The sequence below is a fragment of the Oncorhynchus mykiss genome, chromosome 22 (assembly GCF_013265735.2).
Source record: "Oncorhynchus mykiss isolate Arlee chromosome 22, USDA_OmykA_1.1, whole genome shotgun sequence".
Lineage (NCBI taxonomy): Eukaryota > Metazoa > Chordata > Actinopteri > Salmoniformes > Salmonidae > Oncorhynchus > Oncorhynchus mykiss.
In genome coordinates this window covers 25726101-25752230 of record NC_048586.1, presented here as the reverse complement: position 1 = coordinate 25752230, position 26130 = coordinate 25726101, and the positions used below count along the sequence as shown (strand labels likewise).

The following is a 26130-nucleotide window of genomic DNA, read 5'->3' as shown; positions in this document are numbered from 1 at the left end:
GTGTTTTACATGATTTTTGAATGACTACATCATCTCTGTAGCCCACACATGTAGATAAAAGGTCCTCAGTTGAGCAGTGAATTTCAAACACAGACTCAACCACAAAGACCCAGGAGGTTTTCCAATGCCTCGCAAAGAAGGGCACTTATTGGTAGGATGGGTAAAAATAAAAAAGCAGACATTGAATATCCATTTGAGCATTATGAAGTTGTTAATTACACTTTGGATGGTATATCAATACACCCAGTCACGACAAAGATACAGGCATCCTTCCTAACTCAGTTGCCGGAGAAGAAGGAGATTTCACCATGAGGCCACTTTAAAACTGTTACAGAGTTGAATGGCTGTGATAGGAGAAAACTGATGATGGATCAACAACATTGTAGTTACTCCACAATACTAACCTAATTGACAGAGTGAAAAGGAGGACGCCTGTACAGATTAAAAATATTCCAAAACATGCATTCTGTTTGTAACAAGAGACTAAAATAATTCTGCAAAAAATGTGGCAAAGCAACTTTTTCTCCTGAATACAAAGTGTTATGTTTGGGGCAAATCCAATACAACACATTACTGAACACCACACTCCATATTTTCAAGCAGAGTGGTGACTGCATCATGTTTTTTATCTATTTGTATTTTTTAAATGTTACCTTCATTTAACTAGGCAAGTCAGTTAAAAACTCATTCTTATTTTCAATGACGGCCTAGGAACAGTGGCCACTGCCTTGTTCAGGGGCAGAACAACATATTTTTACCTTGTCAGCTCAGGGATTTGATCTTGCAACCTTTCGGTTAGTAGTCCAACGCTCTAACCGCTAGGCTACCCTAACCCAATTGTTAAGGACTGGGGAGTTTTTCAGGATACAAAAATAAATGGAATGGAGCTAAACACAGGTAAAATCCTATAGGAAAACCTGATTCAGTCTGCTTCCACCAGACACTGGGAGATTAATTCACCTTTCAACAGGACAATAACCTAAAAAGGCCAAATCTACACTGGAGTTGCTTACCAAGAAGACAGTGAATGTTCTGGAGGGGCCGAGTTACAGTTTGGACTTAAATCTTCTTGACAATCTATGTCAAGACCTGAAAATTTGACAGAGCTTGAAGAATTTTGAATAGAATAATGGGCAAACGTCGCCCAATCCAGGTGTAGAAAGCTCTTCAGAGACTTGCCCAGAAAGACAGCTGTAATCGCTGCTAAAGGTGCTTCTACAAAGTATTGACTCAGGGGTGTGAATACTTTGGTAAATTCAATATTTCTGTACTTCATTTTTAATAAATGTGCAACAATTTCAAAAAAATAAATGTTCACTTTTCATTATGGGGTATTGATTATATGTAGATCGGTGAGAAAACTATACATTTTAAATTTGGGCTATAATACAACAAAATGTGGATTAAGTCAGGGGGTATGAATACTTTCTGAAGGCACTGTACCTGCTGAGGGGAACAGAACAGACAAAAAAGACTGCTGGGAGAGACTCAACAAAGAGAGGGATGGGGAAGGAAAGCAGGATGGAGAGAAACTGTAAATGAGAGCAAAGGAATAAAATACATTTCAATTCATGTGACTGTTGGTGAAAAAGTGCTATGAGTATTTTCAGTTTGAAGAGACACATAACAGTGAAATGGATTCAAATTCAACAGTTTGAGAAAGAAAGTAGGGAGAAAGGTCAATAAAGCAGAATCTCCCCAGAGTGGATCTTATAGGCCTAGTGCTTGTAGAATCCAGGACAACTGTCAAATAGAATAGAAGATTCTGTATTAACCATCAGTGAGGATCTCTGTAGTGTTGCTTGACTGTTACTCATAGCAACACTGCAAACCATGATAATGGCTGCCTGATGATTGGTCTGACAGCGGAGCTCCAGTGTGTGACCTCATCGGTGTGTGAGTGAGCTCACTGTCTCAGTATTTTGATAACCCTGTTGAGTGAGGCTGCTCTCACCACTGCAGAATATGCTAATGAACTCACTAAACAAATCCAATACCTCCAGAACCAAAACATCAACAGCAGGGACTAGTCTGAGGATACAGGCATGGATATAGATGGGTTTCTGTTAGCAAAGATGAGGTGTTTTGGGCCTGTTATGTCTATTGTGTCTTTCTGTATTGAAGGGGCATTGAAATGAGAGTCATTGTGTTGGTTGGTGAGGAAAAATCCCTCTATTTTGACAATAAAGCCCCTTTTCATGTGTGTGGAGTAGCCAACCCGAGCTTCTTTAGGGAACAGCAGTGCAAGGACCGGGTACCGCCTCATCCCATCATGTATGGCGGATCCTTGAAGACCCCTCACTGGGCAGACTGGGGCGTGAATAGGTCATCGATTAGTATGTCCTCATCTGGTCTTGGAGAGCAGCAGCGTGAGTACTGTTCTCTATAGGTCCTTAATAAGAAGATCTCTCTCTCTCTCCTTTTCTCTTCCGCCGCCCCCTTTCCCTGTCAGTGTGTCTACAGCATGTCTCCCTGCATAGCAGAATTTACTAAAGCCTTAAATAATGCAGATGGTAATGTGATAAGAGTCAATGTTGGTGTCCTGCTTAAACACGTGCGTGCACACACACACACACACACACAGTACAAATATAGATAGTCAGACCGAGACAAAGACCGATCAGACACATATAACAGACCACAACACTCATGAACGTACACCTACACCAACAAATACACACACACTGAACCAGTCAAGGAATCACCGAAGTATTCCACCAATTTTTATGTACGTAGCCCAAATCTAAATATATGATACATATTTTGTTTGAGTTTAGGACAGGAGGTGGAGCCTGTTGTCCTGTTTCCTCAGTGTGTTCCAACTTCTCAGCCAATGAAGCAGCCAGATTGGGAACGCTGGAGAGTCAGAACAGCGGCCTGGAAAGCTCTGCTAGTGTGCATGTCTAATGCATCCCAGTCTGGGAATACTGCCAGTCTGCTGTTACTAAACAGTGGACTTATCACACAGACACACACACACAGTCTAGGCTTATATTGAGTGCACAAAACATTAAGAACACCTTCCTAATATTGAGTTGCACCCCACTCTTTTGCCCTCAGAATAGCCTCAATTCTTTGGAGCATGGACTCTAAATGGTTTTGAAAGCATTCCACAGGGATGCTGGCCGATGTTGACTCAAATGCTTCCTACAGTTGTGTCAAGTTGGCTGGATGTCCTTTGGGTGGTGGACAATTCTTGATACACATGGGAAAATATTGAGCATGAAAAACCCAGCAGTGTTGCAGTTCTTGACACAAACCTATGTGCCTGGCATCTACTCCCATACCCTGTTCAAAGGAACTTACATATTATGTATTGGCCATTCACTCTCTGAATGGCACTCACACACAATCCATGCCTCAATTGTCTCAAGGCTTAAATATCATTATTTACCCTGTCTTCTCCCCTTCACCTACACTGATTGAAGTGGATTTAACAAGTGGCATCAATACGGGATCATAGCTTTCCTCTGGATTCATCTGGTCAGTCTATGTCATGGAAAGAGCAATTGTTCCTAATGTTTTGTACACTCAGTGTAAATCCAGAGGGGGAGAAAGAGAGAGATCTGTATACAGTTTTATGCTCTGTCACAGATCGGCACTAACATGCACCAACATGTCTAATATAACCATGGCCTCAGTCAAAAGTCACAAATATGCAGCGCTAGTCTAAGAACCCAGGGGAGCTTCTGCTATTTAGCTTCTGTTGTTCACTTGTCTGTATCTGTGTGTAAAAGGACAGCGAGCAAATCTGAGAATGTCAGTCAAACACAGAATATCTCTGGATTTGTTTCTGAAATCCGTGTTTCACTTGGCTCTTCCCTCTCTTATATGACATCATTTCTGTGTTCATGACAAAGAAACCCAACCCTGACACAAGACACAACCCCTGTCCTGCAGTCTGTGTTCTCCTGTACAGATACCCTCTTCACTCATCCACTCACCATCCACTCCCATCTCTGTGATATTTTTTGGTGGATTATTTTATAGCACTATCCACAGGCTGCTTCAATAATTGAATCGGCTGTGTCCTATGTGCTGTTGTGGAGTTCTGAAGTCCCCTGGCATTTCTCTCAGCTCTGTTGTTTACTATACCTCCTCTAAAAGCATGCATTGTAAAAAATAAAATACTTCAACTGTTTACAAGTAAATGAGTTAGCTAGGTTCTCAATTGAAAATAGAATATGTGTTGAAACAAAATATATTATTCAATGCCACATGTTTTGTTTGATGATTACCAAACCTACACTGCTCAAAAAAATAAAGGGAACACTTAAACAACACAATGTAACTCCAAAGTCAATCACACTTCTGTGAAATCAAACTGTCCACTTAGGAAACAACACTGATTGACAATAAATTTCACATGCTGTTGTGCAAATGGAATAGACAACAGGTGGAAATTATAGGCAATTAGCAAGACACCCCCAATAAAGGAGGTGTTCTGCAGGTGGTGACCACAGACCACTTCTCAGTTCCTATGCTTCCTGGCTGATGTTTCGGTCACTTTTGAATGCTGGCGGTGCTTTCACTCTAGTGGTAGCATGAGACGGAGTCTACAACCCACACAAGTGGCTCAGGTAGTGCAGCTCATCCAGGATGGCACATCAATGCGAGATGTGGCAAGAAGGTTTGCTGTGTCTGTCAGCGTAGTGTCCAGAGCATGGAGGCGCTACCAGGAGACAGGCCAGTACATCAGGAGACGTGGAGGAGGCCGTAGGAGGGCAACAACCCAACAACAGGACCGCTACCTCCGCCTTTGTGCAAGGAGGAGCAGGAGGAGCCCTGCCAGAGCCCTGCAAAATGACCTCCAGCAGGCCACAAATGTGCATGTGTCTGCTCAAATGGTCAGAAACAGACTCCATGAAGGTGGTATGAGGGCCCGACGTCCACAGGTGGGGGTTGTGCTTACAGCCCAACACCGTGCAGGACGTTTGGCATTTGCCAGAGAACACCAAGATTGGCAAATTCGCCACTGTGCTCTTCACAGATGAAAGCAGGTTCACACTGAGCACGTGACAGATGTGACAGAGTCTGGAGACGCCGTGGAGAACGTTCTGCCTGCAACATCCTCCAGCATGACTGGTTTGGCGGTGGGTCAGTCATGGTGTGGGGTGGCATTTCTTTGGGAGGCCGCACAGCCCTCCATGTGCTCGCCAGAGGTAGCCTGACTGCCATTAGGTACCGAGATGAGATCCTCAGACCCCTTGTGAGACCATATGCTGGTGCGGTTGGCCCTGGGTTCCTCCTAATGCAAGACAATGCTAGACCTCATGTGGCTGGAGTGTGTCAGCAGTTCCTGCAAGAGGAAGGCATTGATGCTATGGACTGGCCCGCCCGTTCCCCAGACCTGAATCCAATTGAGCACATCTGGGACATCATGTCTCGCTCCATCCACCAACGCCACGTTGCACCACAGACTGTCCAGGAGTTGGCAGATGCTTTAGTCCAGGTCTGGGAGGAGATCCCTCAGGAGACCATCCGCCACCTCATCAGGAGCATGCCCAGGCGTTGTAGGGAGGTCATACAGGCACGTGGAGGCCACACACACTACTGAGCCTCATTTTGACTTGTTTTAAGGACATTACATCAAAGTTGGATCAGCCTGTAGTGTGGTTTTCCACTTTAATTTTGAGTGTGACTCCAAATCCAGACCTCCATGGGTTGATAAATTTGATTTCCATTGATAATTTGTGTGGTTTTGTTGTCAGCACATTCAACTATGTAAAGAAAAAAGTATTTAATAAGAATATTTCATTCATTCAGATCTAGGATGTGTTATTTTAGTGTTCCCTTTATTCTTTTGAGCAGTGTATATTTCAAGGTGCAGCCTATTTTTTTAACACTCAACTTACTTTTCCTCTTTGATTAAACCTAATAAATAACTAATACAAACTATATTTCATATAAATACAACCCAGTTTAAAAAAAATCTTGTTGCAAGATCACTTTTAAATTTGTAATGAATTTAGTTATTTAATTGAGTTACAAGCAATTAAATACATTCCCTGTAAATCAAGAAATCGAGTTATTTAATTAACCAACTTGAAATAATGTTTCCAAACATATTCTTTTCACAAGACTTTCACATTTAGTAGCCACACTATGGTAACCAAGCATTGACTACCTTAAAAGGGATACTTCAGGATTTTGGCAGTGAAGCCCTTTATCTACTTTCCCAGTCAGATGGTATCCAACTCGTGGATACCATTTTTATGTCCCTGCGTGCAGTTTGCTAACCAGCCCTAGCGCAATGACTGGAAGTCTATGGGTACTAGCAGATAACCATACACTTCTAGTCATCGTGCTAACAATAGTTAGCATTTGCTCATGAAACTTCCTTCATACTGGGCAAATTATTCATACTGGACAAAAGTATTCCTTTAACATAGAAACCTTATGGGCTCTTTAATATGACATGCACTTGTATCCTTACAGATGCTGACAGTGTACAAAATTAGTTTGAATAATGACTATAATAGACCACATTAATTGGAATAACATTCACTCTCATGATTGGGCAAAAAGAACAAACTGAAAGCCACGCCTCCAACTCTTCTAATAGGCTGTTGCTGCTACATTGCCCCCACTGCTATTCAATGTGCATGCCTTGAGGTGGTGAAAGTGATTTAGAAGCCGTCATTGCATTTTTTTAAATCACATTGATCTGTCAAATTTGTTATTTGATTTCATACAAATTTAATAGGTTGAACGAACCAAAGCATCATTTTTTATCGTTCCAATCAGTAAAAGCACTCCAGATGAACAAAAGCATTGTCCCACTTTTTATATTGTGGGATTGTCTTCTCGCTCTGTCTGTCAGATTGCTGGTAGAGAATAATGGGTATTAGGACAACTCTCCCCTGTCACTCTCACAGTACAACAGCTGTTGAATGGTTTGATGGATGTGGTTAGGTTGATGCATTGTTATTGCAATGGTATTATGTGATAAGGGTTTGTCTTGCACGTGACAAGTAATATGTTATGCACACACAGGATGATAATTAAGTGGAGATAGTCATTCAGGAATAATCTCTGCCATAGCCTCACGGGTAAAAAATGCAAGTATTATTACCTCACTTTTCTGCACAACAATCATCATCTGGTCCATCAGAACCCACACACACACACACTAAGAAAGAGAGGGGGCAGGGGGCTGTCAGGGGCCTCACAGGAGAAGAGAAACATTAAGCACAAGCAATCTGAGAGTGGTGCTCTTCAATATGTAATCAAGATACAGTACATTTCAAATGTAATCCAAATGTTTAATTATAACAACTGGGGTTTTAATAAATTGGTGTGTTTGTGGACAGTTGAGTGTATGTGTGTGTCATTCATCCATAAAATTTTACATTTAGAAGGGAAATGACATCTTGTTGGTGTGTGTGTGTGTGTGTGTGTGTGTGTGTGTGTGTGTGTGTCTGTGTGTGTGTGTGTCTGTGTGCAGGCTATGTATTATGGGGAAAGGTACCCTTATCTTCTTCTTCACTCTTTTGGTAAAAACATATCTTAGAAGTCACTCTTTTCTTAATATCACCTTCCCTCTCTGTGTCAGACTTTTTGACACTTTAATAATTGAATCAATGTGTCTACCAGATGTAGACACATTGAACTGTGTGTAGATTCTGTGAGTAGGATTCAACCGAGTGTAGGATTCAAATGAAAAGACATTGCAGGAAAGGAGAGGAGACGAGGGAGTTTGGTTGAAGTAGATTCTTAATGAGGATAGACTCAAAAGGCTACATACAGTCTGCGGTGAATGCTGTGTGTTTTATTGTGCAGATAATATCTGTGTAGCCTACGTACACACAGTTTAATGGGTTTCACGTCAAACCAGTTGAATATTCTAATTTTCAAAAGTCTACTTGCCCGTTTTCTGTCTTGAGACGGCATTTCTTGTCCCCTTCTCCGACAGTTACATTCTCACTGGCACATAGACCTGACCTAGAATTGCTACATAGAATTCGGACTAAACCAACACACTGGGACGGGCGGGGGAGACAGCAGGAAATCTTAGTTATGGATATAATGTAGTAGGACCGCTGGAAGCTACGGCGAAAGGGGGGGAGACATTTCTGTTTATAACATTGGTCGAATAATGTAGCTATTTCATCGCTACAATTAGGCTAGAGAACGTAGCCTACTAAGCGAAGCAAGCCGGATGAGTTATTCCAGGTGAGTTTTCGGGGAAAGTGTCGCTGTGGCCGCTCACCTCCTGGCAAGGCTACACGGGGGTCCTCCTCCCGGGGACATCTCAGTCCAGTATCCGCTCTACCTACCTCTGTCCCCGAAGGATGGCCACAAAACCCAGCGTACCCGGTCTGACAAGGAAAGATCGTTTCTTCTCATCAACGGTGATTTTTTTTCTTCTTCTCGTGATTACGGAGGATAATTCCACACAACGTTGACAGGATATGATATTACGCGCGGAGGAATATGGCTTTTTACGCTTTACTGGAGTACCAATCTTGCCTCTCGAAAATGAAAATAGCCTACGGTGCAGCATGCATGTGCCACATTCTTCAATACAATTCGGCGCAAGCAATATACAACACAATTTATATTTGCTTGAAAAAGGCGTAGGCTATTGTAGGTCCACTATAGGCCTAACAAACGTATAGCCTAGCCTATCCTTAGTAGCCTACCCTATTAGGCTATCCACACAGAGAACCTATCCTACGTGCTATTGAGATCAAGCGAATTCGGTGACGATAACATTCTACATTGTTACTGTACTGAAGTTGAAAATGTAACACTGCTTGTCGTGGGAGTGGCTCTATTTTTATATTAGACAAAGCTTATAATGTTTCCCCTTTTTAAGTATTGTCTGTCTGTGGGCGCTGATTTGGACAAGCAGGGTTGTGGCGAGTGGCAACCGCCGTGAGAGCCCCCCTCTCGGGGCCGACTTTGTTTGCGCTGGCCGGGGCTGTGTGAGAGAGCTGTAGTATTCCCTTCCCCCAGTTCTTGGGCGAAACAGGAACAACTTATTTTAGGAGGAAAAAGTTGGAGTTTGGAGCGCCCTGAAATACTGAGGACGCCAAACGTTAGCCAGTGAGACGCTGAGATTTCATGGGGTCACTTATTTCGTTTGTTTCAGGAGTTTTTCACTCGTTTGCAAACTAGGCCTACAATTTATATATATTTCACGGTGTATTTATGGCTATAACTGTATAGCTAGCTACATTACTCTATCTGGTTGTAGCCTCTTGTATAGTCTATTCTGCGATTGGGACATTTGAAATCAAGTGATGTCACTCAGGATGCCAGATATTTAAACTAACCAAGGCCAGATATATTATTAAGTGGCATTGCATGACTGTATGTGTGTCAAGGGTTGTGGTTTGTTTCTCCCAGGCACGTAATTGATCAATTCATATTATTGATTGGCTAGAGTCCACACAACTGCTTACCCTGAACCCTAATCTGTCTCTTCTGGGCTGAAGTCTTTTCTCTACTAATCCAGTATTCCCCACCAACCCTGGCCCTGGATGGTGCTTATTTTGTTTCAGCCCAACATTAACACATCTGAATCAACTAATACACTATTACTCATAAGTTGATTTGTGAAGTTGTAATCATTCTGGTCTGGAAGAAAATACAATTCTGAACACCTGTATCTCTCCAGGACTAAGGCTGGAGACCATTTAATCATTGAACTAGGCTAGTTCCAGAGAGGGATAACTAGTTCCTAGATATAATCTATTCTACTGAAGAGTGGTTGAACTAGTTTACATTTGAGTAATTGCTGCTGTTGTATCGCTCCTGGCAGTGTTACAAGTATTTTTGCAACAGAAGTCAAAATGATTGGATGTTGAGTAAAACTTTGTCTCTCTTAGGTGTGTGTTTGTCTGCAGTGACCTGTGAGGGTGTTGCCAGTGACAGAGCAAGGATCAACTCCTGCCTTCAGCCTGTCTTTGTCTGAGTGGGAGGAGTCAGGGTTCAAAGGTTGTGACTCTGAGGACCCGCGGGCTGTATTTCCATATGAGGCCCTGCTGAGGGGGCTGGGGACCAACCGAGGTAACCTATCAATCACTATACTCTGTCTGTATCTGTCTGTCTCTCACACACACACACACTACCTTTGCCTGCTTCAATGCCTGTTGAACATTCAAGGCCGTGAGTAGGGATGACTCAGGGCTGGATTGTTTTGGGCTGGCAGCACTATCTGTGATCTGTACATACTGAGGACACTGGAGGGTCAAAGCTTTCTGCCTGAGAAAACTATCCACACTGTCATCTAATCTACAGTGTTAACCAAAAACCACAGCAAGGAAGATGACAGGATGAAATGGATACGGATGTATTAAGGACAATTTTTTTTTTTTCTCCTGAGTGAATTGGCCTAATGTTTCCTATTTTGTTTACTTCGTGGCTTTTCAAGTAAAAATCTTGGGGTCAAACAGTAGGAGAGAAATGTGTGTTTAGAGAGAGGTAGAGATGCATCATGTGCTTCAGCTTGAAAGATGAGGTCTTCCTGGGGTCTTCAAGTCATGTCACATACATAAGTACAGTGAAATGGTTTTCTTGCAAGCGCTAAACCCAACAATGCAGTAATCAATAACAATGCAATTCTTCCTTGGGCTTACATCTACATGATATATTTTTTAAATCTGCCAAAACATCTCATAACAAGACATGGCATCAATAATAAGATACAACGAGCTGAAACAATCCACCTACGACTTCCCACAGGACTTCTTGTCACCACAAGGCCTTGTGCCGTTATAGCTAGCTATCTGACCGTTCAGAATCATAGCAACGCTTCTAGCCACATCCATGCGCATCATTTTGTGACGTTGTAGGCCAACCCGTCTCTTTCTCTCCCCTCTCTTCTCTCTCTCCCTTCTCTCTTCTCTCTTTCTTTCTCTCTTCTCTCTCTCTCTCTCTCTCTCTCCCCTCTTCTCTCTCCCTCCCTCCTCTCTCTCTCTCTCCCCTCTACCTCACTCCTCTCTCTCTCTCCCCTCTACCTCCCCTCCTCTCTCTCTCTCGCAGTGCATTCAGAAAATATTCAGACCCCTTGACGTTTTCCACATTTTGTTACATTACAGCCTTATTCTAAAATGAATTAAGACATTTTTCCCTCATCACTATACACGCACAATACCCCATAAAGACAAACATGAAAACAGGTGAAGACATTTTTGCAAATGTATTCAAAATAAAAAACAGAAATACCTTATTTACATAAGTATTCAGACCCTTTGCTATGAGACTCGAAATTGAGCCCAGGTCCATCCTTTTTCCATTGATCATCCTTGATGTTTCTACAACTTGATTGGTGTTCACCTGTGGTAAATGCAATTGATTGGACATGATTTGGAAAGGCACACACCTGTCTATATACGGTCCCACAGTTGACAGTGCATGTCAGAGCAAAAACCAAGCCATGAGGTTGAAGGAATTGTCCGTAGAGCTCCGAGACAGGATTGTTTCAAGGCACAGATCTGGGGAAGGGTACCAAAATATTTCTGCAGCATTGAAGGGCCCCAAGAAAATGGTGGCCTCCATCATTCTTAAATGAAAGAAGTTTGGAACCCCTAAGACTTCCTATAGCTGGCCGCCCGGCCAAACTGAGCAATCGGGGGAAGAAGGGCCTTGGTCAGGGATGTGACCAAGAACCCGATGGTCACTCTGACAGAGCTCCAGTGTTCCTCTGTGGAGATGGGAGAACCTTCCAGAAGGACAACCATCTCTGCAGCACTACACCAATCAGGCCTTTATGGTAGAGTTGCCAGAAGAAAGCCACTCCTCAGTAAAAGGCACATGACAGCCTGCTTGAAGTTTGCCAAAAGGGACCTAAAGGACTTTCAGACCATGAGAAACAAGATTCTTTGGTCTGATGAAACCAAGGTTGAACTCTTTGTCCTTAATGCCAAGCTTCACATCTGGAGGAACTTGGCACCATCCCTATGGTGTGAAGCATGGTGGTGGCAGCATCATGCTTTGGGGATGTTATTCAGCGGCAGGAACTGAGAGACTTGTCAGCATCGATAGGAAAGATGAAGGGAGCAAAGTACAGAGAGATCTTTGATCAAAACCTGCTCCAGAGTGCCCAGGACCTCAGAATGGTGTGAAGGTTCACCTTCCAACAGGACAATGACCCTAAGGCTTCGAGACAAGTCTCTGAATGTCCTTAAGTGGCCCAGCCAGAGCCAGGACTTGAACTCCATCGAACATCTCTGGAGAGACCTGAAAGTAGCTGTGCAGCAACGCTCCCCTTCCAACCTGACAGCTCTTGAGGGGATATGCAGAGAAGAATGGGATAAACTCCCCAAATACAGGTGTGCCAAGCTTATAGCGTAATACCCAAGAAGACTCGAGGCTGTAATCGCTGCCAAAGGTGCTTCAACAAAGTGCTGAGTAAAGGGTCTGAATACTTATATAAATGTGATGTTTCAGTATTTTATTAATAATACATTTGCAAACATTTCTAAAAACCTGTTTTTGCTTTGTCATTATGGGTATTGTGTAGATTGATGAGGGGGGAAAAAAAACAATTTAATACATTTTAGAATGAGGCTGAAACGGGGTCTGAATACTTTCTGAATGCTGTGTGTGTAGTTCTGTGTCTACCTGCGCATTTAATTGGACAGGTCTTTGCCAGTATTTTTAAAATCCCATGGGAATGAAACACCAGGTTAAAGTGGGTTAATTCAGGGACAGACCCTGACTCATGTTCTCTCCACAGTGCTAATGTTGGGCTAGAGAAGAAAAGGTTGTGTGTGTGAATTTGTGATCATCATAGATATTACTTGCACAAATATGACCTCTACACCATTTATTGTACACGTTTGGTCAGTAGGACCTTATTGGAGATGTGTATGTGCAGTATGTAATGTGTGTGAGACACAAAACAGGCCACATTGCATGTTCTGTTTCTGAGTTTAACTAAATCTGCTCTCTGTCCCCATGCGCCTCCCATTCCCCAGGATCACTAATCAATTACATGGTCTCTCTTTCAGGCATTACTACTTGCTCCTCCTGCTCACCAGTAAAGGATTGGGTGGAGGGGAGGTGTACAGTATAGAAGTAGACCACATAAATGTAACATCACTATATCCAGCTGTACGACAAACCATCGTAAATGTTTACGTGATAGACTGGAATGTTTATATGTGTGTAACGCACCAACACATTTTATTTAGTTGGTTTTGCACATCAAATGGCAATTTTTTTTTATATTTGCATTGCGCTATTTCAATGTCCCCAACATTTAGCCGGGCCTACCCAGTTCCTTGGGAGTAGAGAGGACTGTGTGTTCCCTCTGTCTGTCTCTGTGGGGCACAGGGCCTCCGAAGGCTCCCATCGACTGTTGGGATTTCCCACAATGCTTTGAGCCACAGGGAGTCCTCACGGCATGAGCTATGGAGGAATGTGGCCGGAGTGTGGGAGCGAACTGCGGGATGGAAGGAGAACATGGCTGAGGGAGGGGAAAGGGGGGAGGAGACAGGAGCTAGTGTGTTGAAAGCACTGGAGTTGCAGTCAGAAACCATCAAATCAATATCTCTCCACCTATAGTACCTACTCCATGAATAAACAAAGAATGTTAAGGATTATACTTCAGTCTGTTATCAACTTCTGTGCTGTTTGTGTGTGTGTGTGTGTGTGTGTGTGTGTACGTACAAGTATTTGAGATGGATATAACTGTGTGTTAAGGAAAGTGATAGTGTGTGCTTTGTATTATCATATGTTACTAATTATATTACACCCTCAAACAGAAACAGAGAGGGGTGTGAGTGAGGTAGAGAGGGATAATGTGTGATGAAGTGTGTGAGCCAGAGATCAGAGCAGCAGAAGAGCTGCTGAGTGCCAGTCCTGCTGCCCGCTTGGCTGACACACACACATGGCACCGTGCCCAGGCTCAGACAGCAGATGTGTCAGTCGTGAGTCAGCTGTGTGTCTCGTGTAACCTTTTCCGTCTCTTCTGCCTGCAGGTTTTGGAGTAACACACGTTTCTCTTCCCGCTGCAGGGATGGCCACATCTATATCATGACAATGATGGACATGGTGAGTGATGTGATCATAGTCATGTCCTAAACATGACATTACAGCGTAACAGTGGGGAGGAGAGTGAGGGCCCTGGATGCCGGTGTGCATCACCACAGCAAGTCTTTCTTTATAAGAGGCCATTACTAGCTAGATCTGTTGAGTTTAATATGGTTAGAGACAGGCACATTGATGGATAGAGAGAGAAAGACGTGTGTGTGTGCGCTAAAGCTGATATTTTTTTTTGGTACCTTTATTTAACTAGGCAAGTCAGTTAAGAACAAATTCTTATTTTCAATGACGGCCTAGGAACAGTGGGTTAAATGCCTGTTCAGGGGCAGAAGGACAGATTTGTACCTTGTCAGCTTGGGGATTTGAACTTGCAACCTTTCGGTTACTAGTCCAACTCTCTAACCACAAGGCTACCCTGCCGCCCCTACGCATACTTAATGTGTGAGTTAAGTATGCGGAACAGTCGAAGAGTTCACTGTAAACATTTGACATGGCTCACATTCACAAGGAACAAGAGCTCACTCATAAATGTGTGTGTGCGTATGAATGTGTTTGTCTATGTACAGGTAACAGCCAAAATAAAGGAAACACCAACATAAAGTGTCTTAATAGGGTGTTGAGCCAGAACAACTTCAATGCACCTCAGCATAGATTCTACAAGTGTCTGAAACTCTATTGGAGGGATGTGACACCATTCTTCCACAAGAAATTCCATCATTTGGTGCTTTGTTGATGGTGGTGGAAAAGGCTGTCTCAGAATCTCCCAAAAGTGTTCAATTGGGCTGAGATCTGGCTACTGAGACTGCCATGGCATATGGTTTACATTTGTTTGATGAGCATGATAACATTCAGTGACCACCCTTTCCCCTGTGGATGGGGGGCATTGTATTTATATGTGGGCAAATCCATGGTAGCTAAAATAATGGCCTACCCAGCATTTTTATTCGGTACGTGCTATTCGGGATCCTTGGGACATCCCCTACTCCATTGAAATGGTTATGGTTAGGGACTTCCCAATGATCTTGATAGCACTATTTTTATATTTGACCCTATGCATGATGGGATGTTAATTGCTTAATTAACCCAGGAACCACACCTGTGTGGAAGAACCTGCTTTCAATATACGTTGTATCCCTCATTTACTCAAGTGTTTCCATTATTTTGGCAGTTACCTGTATGTCACAAACCTCTCCCTTGGCGTCACAGCGCTATATTTAGCTGTTATCCTGAGTTCCAAGAATTCTGTGCGTTCCGTGTGTGTGTTATCTCCAGGGCGTGTTGTCTGTCTGGCACTGGGTACAGGAAGTCACCTGAACAGGTGAGATCCCAGGTGTCAGCTGTCAGCCAATCAGAGCAGGAAGAGGAAGGCATCCCCCTGTCTTAGACATGTTGGTTGGAAGGACTAGAACACTCAGTGAAATGAACTGGAAGCTAGTGTACAGATGAATGTTCCTTCTGCTATCGCCTGTGTTCTGTCTGTCAAAGGTATTTTCTGTCTTTATTGTCTTGTGTGTGTACCTACAGTTGAAATTGGAGTGTGTGGGGTGCTATTGCATTGTATAAAATCCAGGCTAGGTTGACACATGCTACATGTAAATATGTTTTCATTGTGCAAGACTAGTGTGTCTAATATGCCGTTCCAGTGGTTATCCAGGTTTAGCTGTGTGTGTGTGTGTGTGTGTGTGAGTGAATCATGGTCTTGCAGAGGATAGAAAAGCAAGGGACAGTGTTAACAAATAGTGTTTAAAATTATTTAGAGGGAGAGAGCGCGACTGCTCTCTTGGCTGAGCTGCGATATTGGATTTGCATAAATGAGGCTGAAACATCTGCAGGCCATTTACAGCCAGCGGGGCTAAGAGAGGGTAGTGTGTGTTTGTGTGCAAGCTGTGTAAAAAAGAAATAAACCTGCACTTCAAAACTTAATTAAGTTGCCTCTTTTTAAATGTGGAAATCACTCTTTATATCAGTGGCTCTTTACTGATGAAGCACATTTGTTGTTTAACTGATCAGTTAGTTTAATAGTGGGAGAGGATCCGTTACCGTATACGTGTTTGTTTTGCTGGGGCTGCTCTTTGTGTGTGTGTATGTGTGTATATAGATGTACTGTATCTAACTCTATATACTAAAATATAAACACAACATGTAAGGTGTTGGTCCCATGTTTCATGAGCTGAAATAAAATATCCTAGAAATGTTCTGTGCACACAAAAAGCTTATTTCTCTCAAATTGTTTACATCTCTGTTTGTGAGCATATCTCCTTTGCCAAGATAATCCATCCACCTGACAGGTGTGGCACATCAAGAAGCTGATTAAACAGCATGCTTATTACAAAGGTGCTTCCTTGTGCTGTGGACAATAAAAGGCCACTCTATGATGTGAAAGTTTGTCACACAACACAATGCCACAGATGTCTCAAGTTTTGAGGGAGCATGCAATTGGAACGCTGACTACATGAATGTCAACCAGAGCTGTTGCCAGAGAATTTAATGTTAATTTCACTACCATAAGCTGCCTCCAATGTCGTTTTAGAGAATTTTGCAGTACGTCTACCGGCACCACAACTGCAGACCACAAGTAACCACGCCAGCCCAGGACCTCCACATCCGGCTTCTTCACCTGCAGCCCAGGACCTCCGCATCCGGCTTCTTCACCTGCAGCCCAGGACCTCCGCATCCGGCTTCTTCACCTGCAGCCCAGGACCTCCGCAGCCGGCTTCTTCACCTGCAGCCCAGGACCTCCGCAGCCGGCTTCTTCACCTGCAGCCCAGGACCTCCGCAGCCGGCTTCTTCACCTGCAGCCCAGGACCTCCGCGTCCGGCTTCTTTACCTGCAGCCCAGGACCTCCGCGTCCGGCTTCTTCACCTGCAGCCCAGGACCTCCGCGTCCGGCTTCTTCACCTGCAGCCCAGGACCTCCGCGTCCGGCTTCTTCACCTGCAGCCCAGGACCTCCGCATCCGGCTTCTTCACCTGCGGGATCATCTGAGACCAGACAGTTGATGAATCAGTGGGTTTGCACAAATGAAGAATTTTTTGCAAAACTGCCAGAAACCTTCTCAGGGAAGCTCATCTGCGTGCTCGTCGTCAGGATCTTGATCTGACTGCAGTTCGACGTCGTAACCGACTTCAGTGGACAAATGCACATCTTCAATGGCCTCTGGCATGCTGGAGAAGTGTCGTCTTCACAGATTAATTCCGGTTTCAACTCTACCGGGCAGATGGCGTCGTGTGGGCGAGCGGTTTTCTGATGTCAACGTTGTGAACAAAGTGCCCCATGTTGCTGTGGGGTTATGGTATGGGCAGTCATAAGCTACAAACTATGAACACAATTGCATTTTATCTATGGCAATTTGAATGTACAGAGATACCGTGATGAGATCCTGAGGCCCATTGTCGTGCCATTCATCTGCCACCATCACCTCATGTTTCAGAATATATTGCACAGCCCCTTTTCGCAAGGATCTGTGCACAATTTCTGGAAGCTGAAAATGTCCCACTTCTTCCATGGCCTGCAAACTCACTAAACATGAAACACATTGTGTATGTTTTGGTCACTACATTTGAGAGAAATAAGCTATTTGTGTGTGTGAAATATTTCTGGGATCTTTTATTTCAGATCATAAAACATAGGACTAACACTTTACATGTATTGTTTATATTCTTGTTCTGTATGTACGTATGCTTGCTTATATTCAACAAAAATATAAACACAACAAAATATGCCAAATATCAGTCTAAAGAACAAATAAATCCGATTTGACCGTTTAGACACAAGCCGCATGGCCAATAATCAGATTTGTGGCTTGAAATATCCGATTACATGTGCTTTTTGGCAGGAAGAATAACAGATTCTAATCAGATATGCATATTTTTATTTGAGTCACTTCAAACTGCCAGTGTGAACAAGGCTTTAGTGGTTGCTTGTGTGTGTGGTGGGTGCTGCGTGTTTGTTCTGTGTGATAGGAATGTCAGCAAGCGGCCCAATTAGCGTCTCGTTAGTGTGTGATTGGAGGGAGAGGGTGATTGACAGTTCCTGCTGTGTGTGTGTGTGTGTGTGTGTAAGACTGAAGTGAGTATATCTAGCTACAACAGGAAAGACAGAGTGGTTTTGCTATTCTAAGGCTCAGGCAGAACGAGTTTCTTTGTAAATACACTAGGTTTTCCTCAGCATACAGTGCCTTGCAAAAGTATTTTCCTATTTTGTTGCATTATAACCTGTAATTGAAATGGATTTTTATTTGGAATTCATGTAATGGACATACAGAAAATAGTCCAAATTGGTGAAGTGAAATTTAAAAAAAATTACTTGTTTTAAAAAAAATATAAGAATGGGAAAGTGGTGCGTGTATTTGTATTCACTCCCTTTGCAATGAAGCCCCTAAATAAGATCTGGTGCAACCAATTACCTTCAGAAGTCACATAATTAGTTAGATTGCATACAGGTGGACTTTATTTAAGTGTCACATGGGGTGTGTGTGTGTGTGTGTGTGTGTGTGTGTGTGTGTGTGTGTGTGTGTGTGGAGGAGAAATGCTCACTAACAGGTGAAAACTAAACATTTGAGAGAAATGAACTCTTTGTGCATATGGAACAGTTCTGGGATCTTTTATTTCAGCTCATGAAACATGGGACCAACAATTTATATGTTGCATTTTATATATTTTTTCCAGTAGACTATATTTGCCCATTATTCTTTTAAAAAATTCTTCAAGCTCTGTCAAGTTGATCATTGCTAGACAGCCATTTTTAAGTCTTGTCATAGATTTTCAAGCCAATTTCAAAACTAACTAGGCCACTCTGGAACATTCAATGCCGTCTTGGTATGCGACTCCAGTGTAGATTTAGCCTTGTGTTTTAAGTTATTGTTTTTGTCCTGCTGAAACAGTGTCTGTTGGAAAGCAGAGTGAACCAGGGTTTCCTCTAGGATTTTGCCTGTGCTTATATTGACCGATGACAAGCATACCCATAACATGATGCAGACAGCACAATGTTTGAAAATATGAAGTGGTACTCAGTGATGGTTTGGATTTGCCCCAAACAATGCTTTGTATTCAGGACAAAAAGCAGGATGCATGTTGTGAAATATTTGTATTCTGTAAAGGTTTTCTTCTTTCAACTTTGTCATTTTACGTTAGTACTGTGAAGTAACTACAATGTTGATCCATCCTCAGTTTTTTTATTTATATATATAAATATAAATATCACAACCATTAAACTATGTTTTATAATCACCACTGGCCTCATGGTAAAATCCCTGATCAGTTTCCTTCCTCTCTGGCAACTGAGTTAGGAAGGATGCCTGTAGTGACTGGGTGTATTGATACACCATTCGTAGTGTAATTAATAATTTCACCATGCTCAAAAGTGTATATCTTTTTTTACACATCTACAAATTGGTGCCCATCTTTGCTAGGCATTGAAAAACTTCCCTGGTCTTTGTGGTTGAATTTTTGCTTGAAATTCACTACTCGATTGAGGGACCGCACAATTATCTGTATGTGTGAGGTAGTCATTCAAAAATCATGTTAACTACTATTACCACAATTTGTTTTGCAATATGTTAAGCACATGTTTACTCTTGAACATATTTAGGCTTGCCATAACACATGGATTGAATACTTATAGACTCAAGACATTTCAAAGAAAGAAAAAAAAAGTTTTTCAAAACATTTCTGCAAACAAAATGCCCATTTTGACTTTATGGGTAGATCAGTGACACAAAATCTCAATTGAATTCAAGCTGTAACAACTAAATGTGGAAAAGTGAAATGGTGTGAATACTTTCTGAAAGCACTGTCGGTCTCTCTGTCCCTATGGAGTTCTCTCTCGCTGTACACACACACAACCCTGTACAGTAGTGTATAGTTAGCCCATGTAGGAGCAGCTAACAGTGTGAGATTGTCTGTTAATTCCAGTCCCAGGAGCCCCCCCCCCCCCGTGGATCTCTGGAGCCGGTTACAGTATGAGTGTTTTGGAGGAGTTCCTAAATATTTGCGGGATGACAGTGTGATCTGACTGTGCTGCTCACTGTGGATTCTCATGTCATTACCAGAGGGGGATAAAACACACACTGCTGCAACAGAATACATATGCACTCACAGGCAAACACACACACTGCTGCAACAGAATGCATATGCACTCACAGGCAAACACACACACACTGCTGCATCATAGAATGCATACGCAAACACGCATGCACACACACACACACGCACACAGTGCAATTACCGGTGTGGGCTCTGTGGTCAATAAGAATCCAGGCAGTCATAATTGAGAGCTTAGTCAGTGGAGCTTCCATTAGTATTCTGTGTTTCCCCCAGTCAACCACATTCAGGGACTCCCATCACTTCTACCAGAAAGGATGATACACAACATAATTATTTTCAAATGTGATAACCAATGACCATGTAACTGCAATGACAATTGTTGTAAAGGTGTCCTTACATTTGTATTCTGTCTTCTCTCCACAGAGTGCCCAAGGGCTGTGAGAGCCTCTTGGGGAAACTTCATGCACGAACCCACTCTCTTCCTCACACAGAAACACACACTCTCTCTGACACACACACAGTCTTATTGAGACACACTCACTCACACACACACACACACACAGAGCATGTTGGAGGTCCAGGAGGAAAGGCCTGCCACAGCAGGAGGGACGGCAGCAACACACTTCAGCAAGAAAGAGCGAGGGAAGAAGGAACGAGAGGAGGCCAAGGACAGCCGGGGGAATCTTGGGAATATCGGGAACAGTATTCCAGGTTCGGGTGGCCGAGGGAACGGCAGAGGGAAAGCCCCTCACACACACACAGGCAGCCCCCACCAGCTCATCACCCCACCCTGCTCTGTGGTGCTGGGAGCCCCCTCCATTCATCACAACAGACTGAAGAACTCCCCATCCACCAACACACAGAGGTGAGGGAGAGCGAGTGTACGTGTGTCTGTCTGTGTAAAGTAGTAGTAGTAAAAGTGGTGTGTGTCCTGGGGTCAGGGAGTACACTGTGTTTGGATCTTCTCTCTGCTGACTCATGTTTCTGGAGCCACTGAAAATCAGCATCTGCCCTGCCAAATGCCTGCCATCCCTCTCTCTCTCTCTCAGCTGTGTGTGTCAATAGGGTGTGGTATGGGGCTGTCTCTGCCAGTTGGAAGTGTCCTGTTCTCCTGAGCTGTACTTTTCTCATGGCCACTGAGAAGCAGCCGCCCTGATCCTCCTCTCCGCCAGATTATTATGGTCTGTGTCTCTGGCCTATGGTTGTGAAGAACTGCCCCTGTCAGTTGTACATGGTTGTGATCCGAGCCAAATATAATACTCTGGCAGACATTATTCCTACCTCACTATTGACCAGTGAGAAAATGGTGTGTGTGTTTCCCGTCCCTCGGTCTGTCTGTACTGTGCCTATACTTGCCTATACCAACTGTGATCTACAAGGCATTCCTAGTCGATCACCAAATATTTCTCTCAAACAATAAAGCCTTGCATTCCTATTTTTCATCTCGTGCTGTTGGCAGTAGGTGTACCCGATTCAGCTGCCCTGCGCGCCGGGTTGGCGACGTGTTCAAATTTTGAACCATTTCATGTGTCTGAAGCTACAAACTCTGCCTTCCCAGGGGGGCCCGGAGAACAAATCAAGTGCATTATAGGCCTACCGCTGGCCAATCGGATGGCTCAGATTGCTGGGTCTGCAGTAACGTAGCAGACTTAAAAGAAAGTTACAGCAAGGTTGATACTGTGAGCTTTTAAAACCCTGACTAGAGAGACGGTCAACAAATACAGCAAAATGGTGGTTTTATGAGGGAGAACTGTGAGTTCTTACTCAGCATTGTCAACACTTTGTATTCCACACTTTTATAAGCCATACAATGCGGGTTCTTCCTGCTTGCGCTACAACAAGCACTGCAGCTGTACAGCCTACCTCAAATGTTGAAAATAAAATGATATATATATTTCTTTTTTTAATAAGGTCAACAACAATGTATTGACAATTCAAGCAAAGCCAATATGCAGTGATAATGTATTGGGCCTATAGCTTACTGCACATACCTCATTGCTACAGTACTGTTTTTAATTGGCTAATGTTGCATAGGATTACTCTGACTCAGAAAAGGTTGGTGACCACTGGTCTAACTGTAGGTATTGGCTGATGATGTATGTACAGCACAGTGGTTAGTAGCTATAATGATGATGTATGTACAGCACAGTGGTTAGTAGCTATAATGATGGATCATGGTAGGTTGGGGGATTTCCCACAGCGTAAGTCTTGAACACAGTAGGCCTACTGTTTTTAGTCTGTTTTTCAATTAGGGTGCCTCCATACAAATAGAGCTGCTGAAGGAGTGTGTGTGTGTGTTTATGTATTAGTCTGCACACGTTAGGTTTTGTGTGTGTGTGATTCACTACTCTGGCAGTCTCTCCTCCCAGCAATGGAAAGAGCGGAGTGAGGAAAGAGGTAGGGGGAGATGGGGAGGGGTTGATGGGACAAGAGGTCAGTTTGGTCCACTCCCAGCCAGCCGTCTGACTCTCTGGCCTCTTTTCCAACTGAGACTCCTCAGTCAGGAGTCTGTTCACTGGGCATTAACTCTAGCTCCAGACTCTGGCCTGTTTCCCCTCTGTGTCCCTGGTTGTGTCAAGTGTTTTCCCTGTACTCACTAAATTGATGCCGCCACACAACAACAAAAAAGGAACATAAAAATATTTCTGCCAAGATTCACTTTGAAGATGCTAGAATTGTCCACATTTACTTTTCCTCTGTCAACAAGACTAGTAAAGAACAGCAAAATCAGACAACCCCATAGTAAAATGGCTTTAACGGGAGGTGCATTCAAGTTGCGGGTGCCACAGGGAGAGAAACATGCATTCTGATAATCAGTCAATGTCCAACATTTCTTAATGTAATTGCACGCATGGCACCATTAAAAAAGGCAATTACAACTAGAGTTTGTAGCATGGTTTAGGAACAACTGCACAACAAAACTCTTCACAGGGCAATGGTGTCTTGAAAGGGAAATTACATACTTTGTAATTGAAAGTTTTTCTCGGTTGAATAATTCATGCTTATTCAAAATCATTTAAAATATTAATAACAATTAGGATGTTGTGTCAAATGTAAAGTTGTTCTCTAAAAGTCTGACTTTAAAAACTCAAAATAAAATAATTTGGAATCGTTTGAGTAGAATGTCCTTTTTAAGAAGTCACCAGAACTGTACTTCTATCTCCCCACCTTTTTCCTGCGACCTTTGCCACCACTGCTTTTCTAGGGGAAACAAGTCGTGGTGGGGAAGTAAGAGAACTAACAGAGACTGTGGGAGAATCTTAATTGCATACTCCTCTCGTTGCCTCCTTCTCAAAACCCATCGGAGGAGAAAATCAGAGGGGAGGGACCTTTGATCTGTGTTTTGAGAAGGAGGAGAGAGGATTGCCTGGCTACACACACACTCCTTGCTCCGGCCGAAACCCTATGCCACGCCCACAGACGTTAGTTTCTTCTCTGCAATGAGTCTGGACCGGAGTACCTGTCCGACCCTTCAGCGACTGCTAACACATTCGGGGCCTTCTAATTGGTTCAGAAACCAATAGGTTGAGCCAGAGCTAGAACACACATGGGTTAAGCGGCTGTTTGACAATTTGTCATTGGCTTTGATGCTCAGATTGGTTAGACTAGTGGTCACCAATCTTTTTGAGCCAAGATGACTTTCTGAGTCAAAATGCAAGCCGAGATCTACAGCCAAGATTTTTAGAATTAACATGACTTAAAAAACATAAGCATATGTAACATTAGCCAATTAAAAACAGTACTGTAGCAATGAGGTTTGTGCAGTAGGTTTACTAGGCTATAGGCCCAATACATTATCACCGCATATTAGCTTTGCTTGAATTGCCCTGCCAAATCATTGTTGTTCAGGCAATTATTTTCAATGATATTTCAACATTTGAGGTAGGCTGTATTATCGCACCGGTAATAGATCAGTTGTTGTATTACTTGTGAGGCACAGCTGAGTGACCATACATTTAAATAATGTGCTTTTTATTCTAATTGTACTGGGCTGATGGTGCCTGCATCTGATAGTGAGTCTCAGTGGAGGAAGAGAGCAGCAGACTGAGGGTCCGCCTCTCAATGTCCCTCCGCTCTCCCTTTCCTCCGCTGACATTGACCAAAAAGGGACACCGGTTTCCAGCTGATGGCGAAACTGAAGTCGCACTGCATTATTTCTGCCTCGTGCACAAATTCATGTTGTTACTCCTATGAACAGAGAAAGTGAAATATAGACCCAAGCTGCAAATAACAACGCAAGCCTATCGATACGTTCCTACTCTTTCATTACAGCTACAATGCTGGTTGTAGCGCGAGTGGAAGTTGGAAGAATTGAGCATTTTATGGCTTATAAAAAGTGTTGACAGTGCTGAGTAAGAACTTAAAACATGAACTCACTCATAAAAACAGCAGCTCTTTGCTGTATTTGTTGACAGTCGCTCTAGTCATTGTTTTTAAAAGCTTTGAAATCTCACGGTATCAACTTCGCTGTAGCTTTCTTTTATGTCCGCTACGTTACACTGAGCCATCCGATTGGCCAGCGGTAGACTGTGGCCAATATAGTGCACTTGATTTGCTCTCCGGGCCCGCCGGGATGTCAGTTTGTACCTTTAGACACATAAAATGGGAACACTTCGCCTACTCGACGCGCAGGTGAGTTGAATCGAGTGCATCTACCGTAAACAGTACAAGACGAATTAAAAAACATGATCGCAAATCTTAATCGTGTTTTTTTGAGAAATGTTTGGTGATCGACTAGGAATGCCTTTCGGTGACCACTGGGTTAGAAGATCCAATCGCGGATGACTTTGTTTTGTAAAACTCTTCTCCGCCCCTCCTCACCACAAACAACTTCAATGATGGAAGTTTCAGACTAGAGGTGAGGAGTGATTGCAGTCTGACTAGAGACAGGAGAAGGGATGTGAGGAGGGATTGCAGTCTGACTAGAGATAGGAGAAGGGACGTGAGGAGTATGCAATTGAGATTCTCCCTGAGTGTACTACTTGGGGAGCCATATCTGTTGCGGCATTCACACACAGGTACACACAGAGTGTGAGATATGCACTTGATTCTCCTGGAATGTCATAACCCAAGTCTCCAGTAATTCTTCCTCATCAGTCTAAGTAAAGTTGTCTTCCCTCTTGCCTAACCATGACCAGGTCAATAGATTTTTATATCAATGAGACTACCTGGATAAATAAAGGTTAAATAAAAATTATGCTGCCATTTTTTTTCACTGTCTGTCACTATGAAAGAGTGCATGAAGTACAATTTGCTTCAGTTTATTTCTGTACAGTTGATAAGCATTTCTCTCTCTCCCTCCTCCTCATCTCTCCCTCTCTCAGTCCTAAACCCAAGCCAGAAGTCATGGTGCGCTCCCCTCCTGTCATGTCTCCCTCCGGTGGTGCCGCCCAAATGGACTCCAAACTGCCCAATCAGAACAAACCAGGCAGCCAACTTCAGGCTTCGCCCTGCGACCTCAAGACAGTGGGTGTTAAGGGCTCCCAGCAGGGGGGTGTATTGGGGACGGGTCCAGGGGGCATGGGGGGGCTGAAGAACGGCCAGGGCCTGACCTCTGGGGGACAGGGGTCAAAGGTGAAGGTAAAAAGAGAGAGGAGCACCTCGGTGGAGTCCTACAACGAGCAGCAGCCAGACACAGTCACGCCCACCAGCGATGACAAGGGTGAGTATTACACTGCACTCCAAGTAGTATTCAGCTCAAATATGTCAAGTTGAGTACCGGTATACGTAGTGGTATGAAGTAGTGTACTATTTACTGATGACTTCCTACTTTCTAAGCTTGCATTTCCATGAAGCTAAAGCTTCATATGCTTATATATTTCTGTTTCTCTAACACAATAGCTGTTGATGTTAGTGGGCATGTTACGAATCCATTCTGTGTGAACATGTGTTGTGGCTGTGGAAACAGAAGCAGGCCCCTGAAAGCGTGTCATTATGGTCACGCACTCTGCCCTTGATCCACTGCTGTGTCGGTCTCTCCTCTGCTCCTGGGAGTCTGGTGCACAGGACTGCACTTAGAGAAGGGAGGGGAGAGGGGAAAGTGTGTTTGTGTGTGCTATTGACATGGGAGCTCAGCTCGAACTCTGGTCT

General features: G+C 43.4%; 1 protein-coding gene across 6 annotated transcripts in view; it reads left to right on the top strand.

Moving 5' to 3' along the window:
- The first annotated feature begins 8012 nt into the window (after positions 1-8012).
- The window catches only part of LOC110501627 (B-cell CLL/lymphoma 9 protein), a 34620-nt gene continuing 16502 nt past the window's right edge, over positions 8013-26130 (top strand). For 2 of the 6 annotated variants that reach the window (XR_002470230.2, XM_021579321.2), the window contains exons 1-5: positions 8013-8354; positions 9837-10017; positions 13935-14007; positions 20464-20905; positions 25365-25702. Coding sequence is in view for 5 of the 6 variants with exons in the window: in XM_021579321.2 (XP_021434996.2) it covers positions 20607-20905; positions 25365-25702 (637 nt within the window). In the remaining variant the exon portion in view is untranslated. Of the gene's footprint in view, positions 8355-8379; positions 8706-8735; positions 9052-9836; positions 10018-13934; positions 14008-20463; positions 20906-24330; positions 24899-25364; positions 25703-26130 lie in introns of those variants that run through there. The other 4 variants (XM_021579322.2, XM_036958985.1, XM_021579323.2 and 1 more) reach the window with 4 other exon arrangements.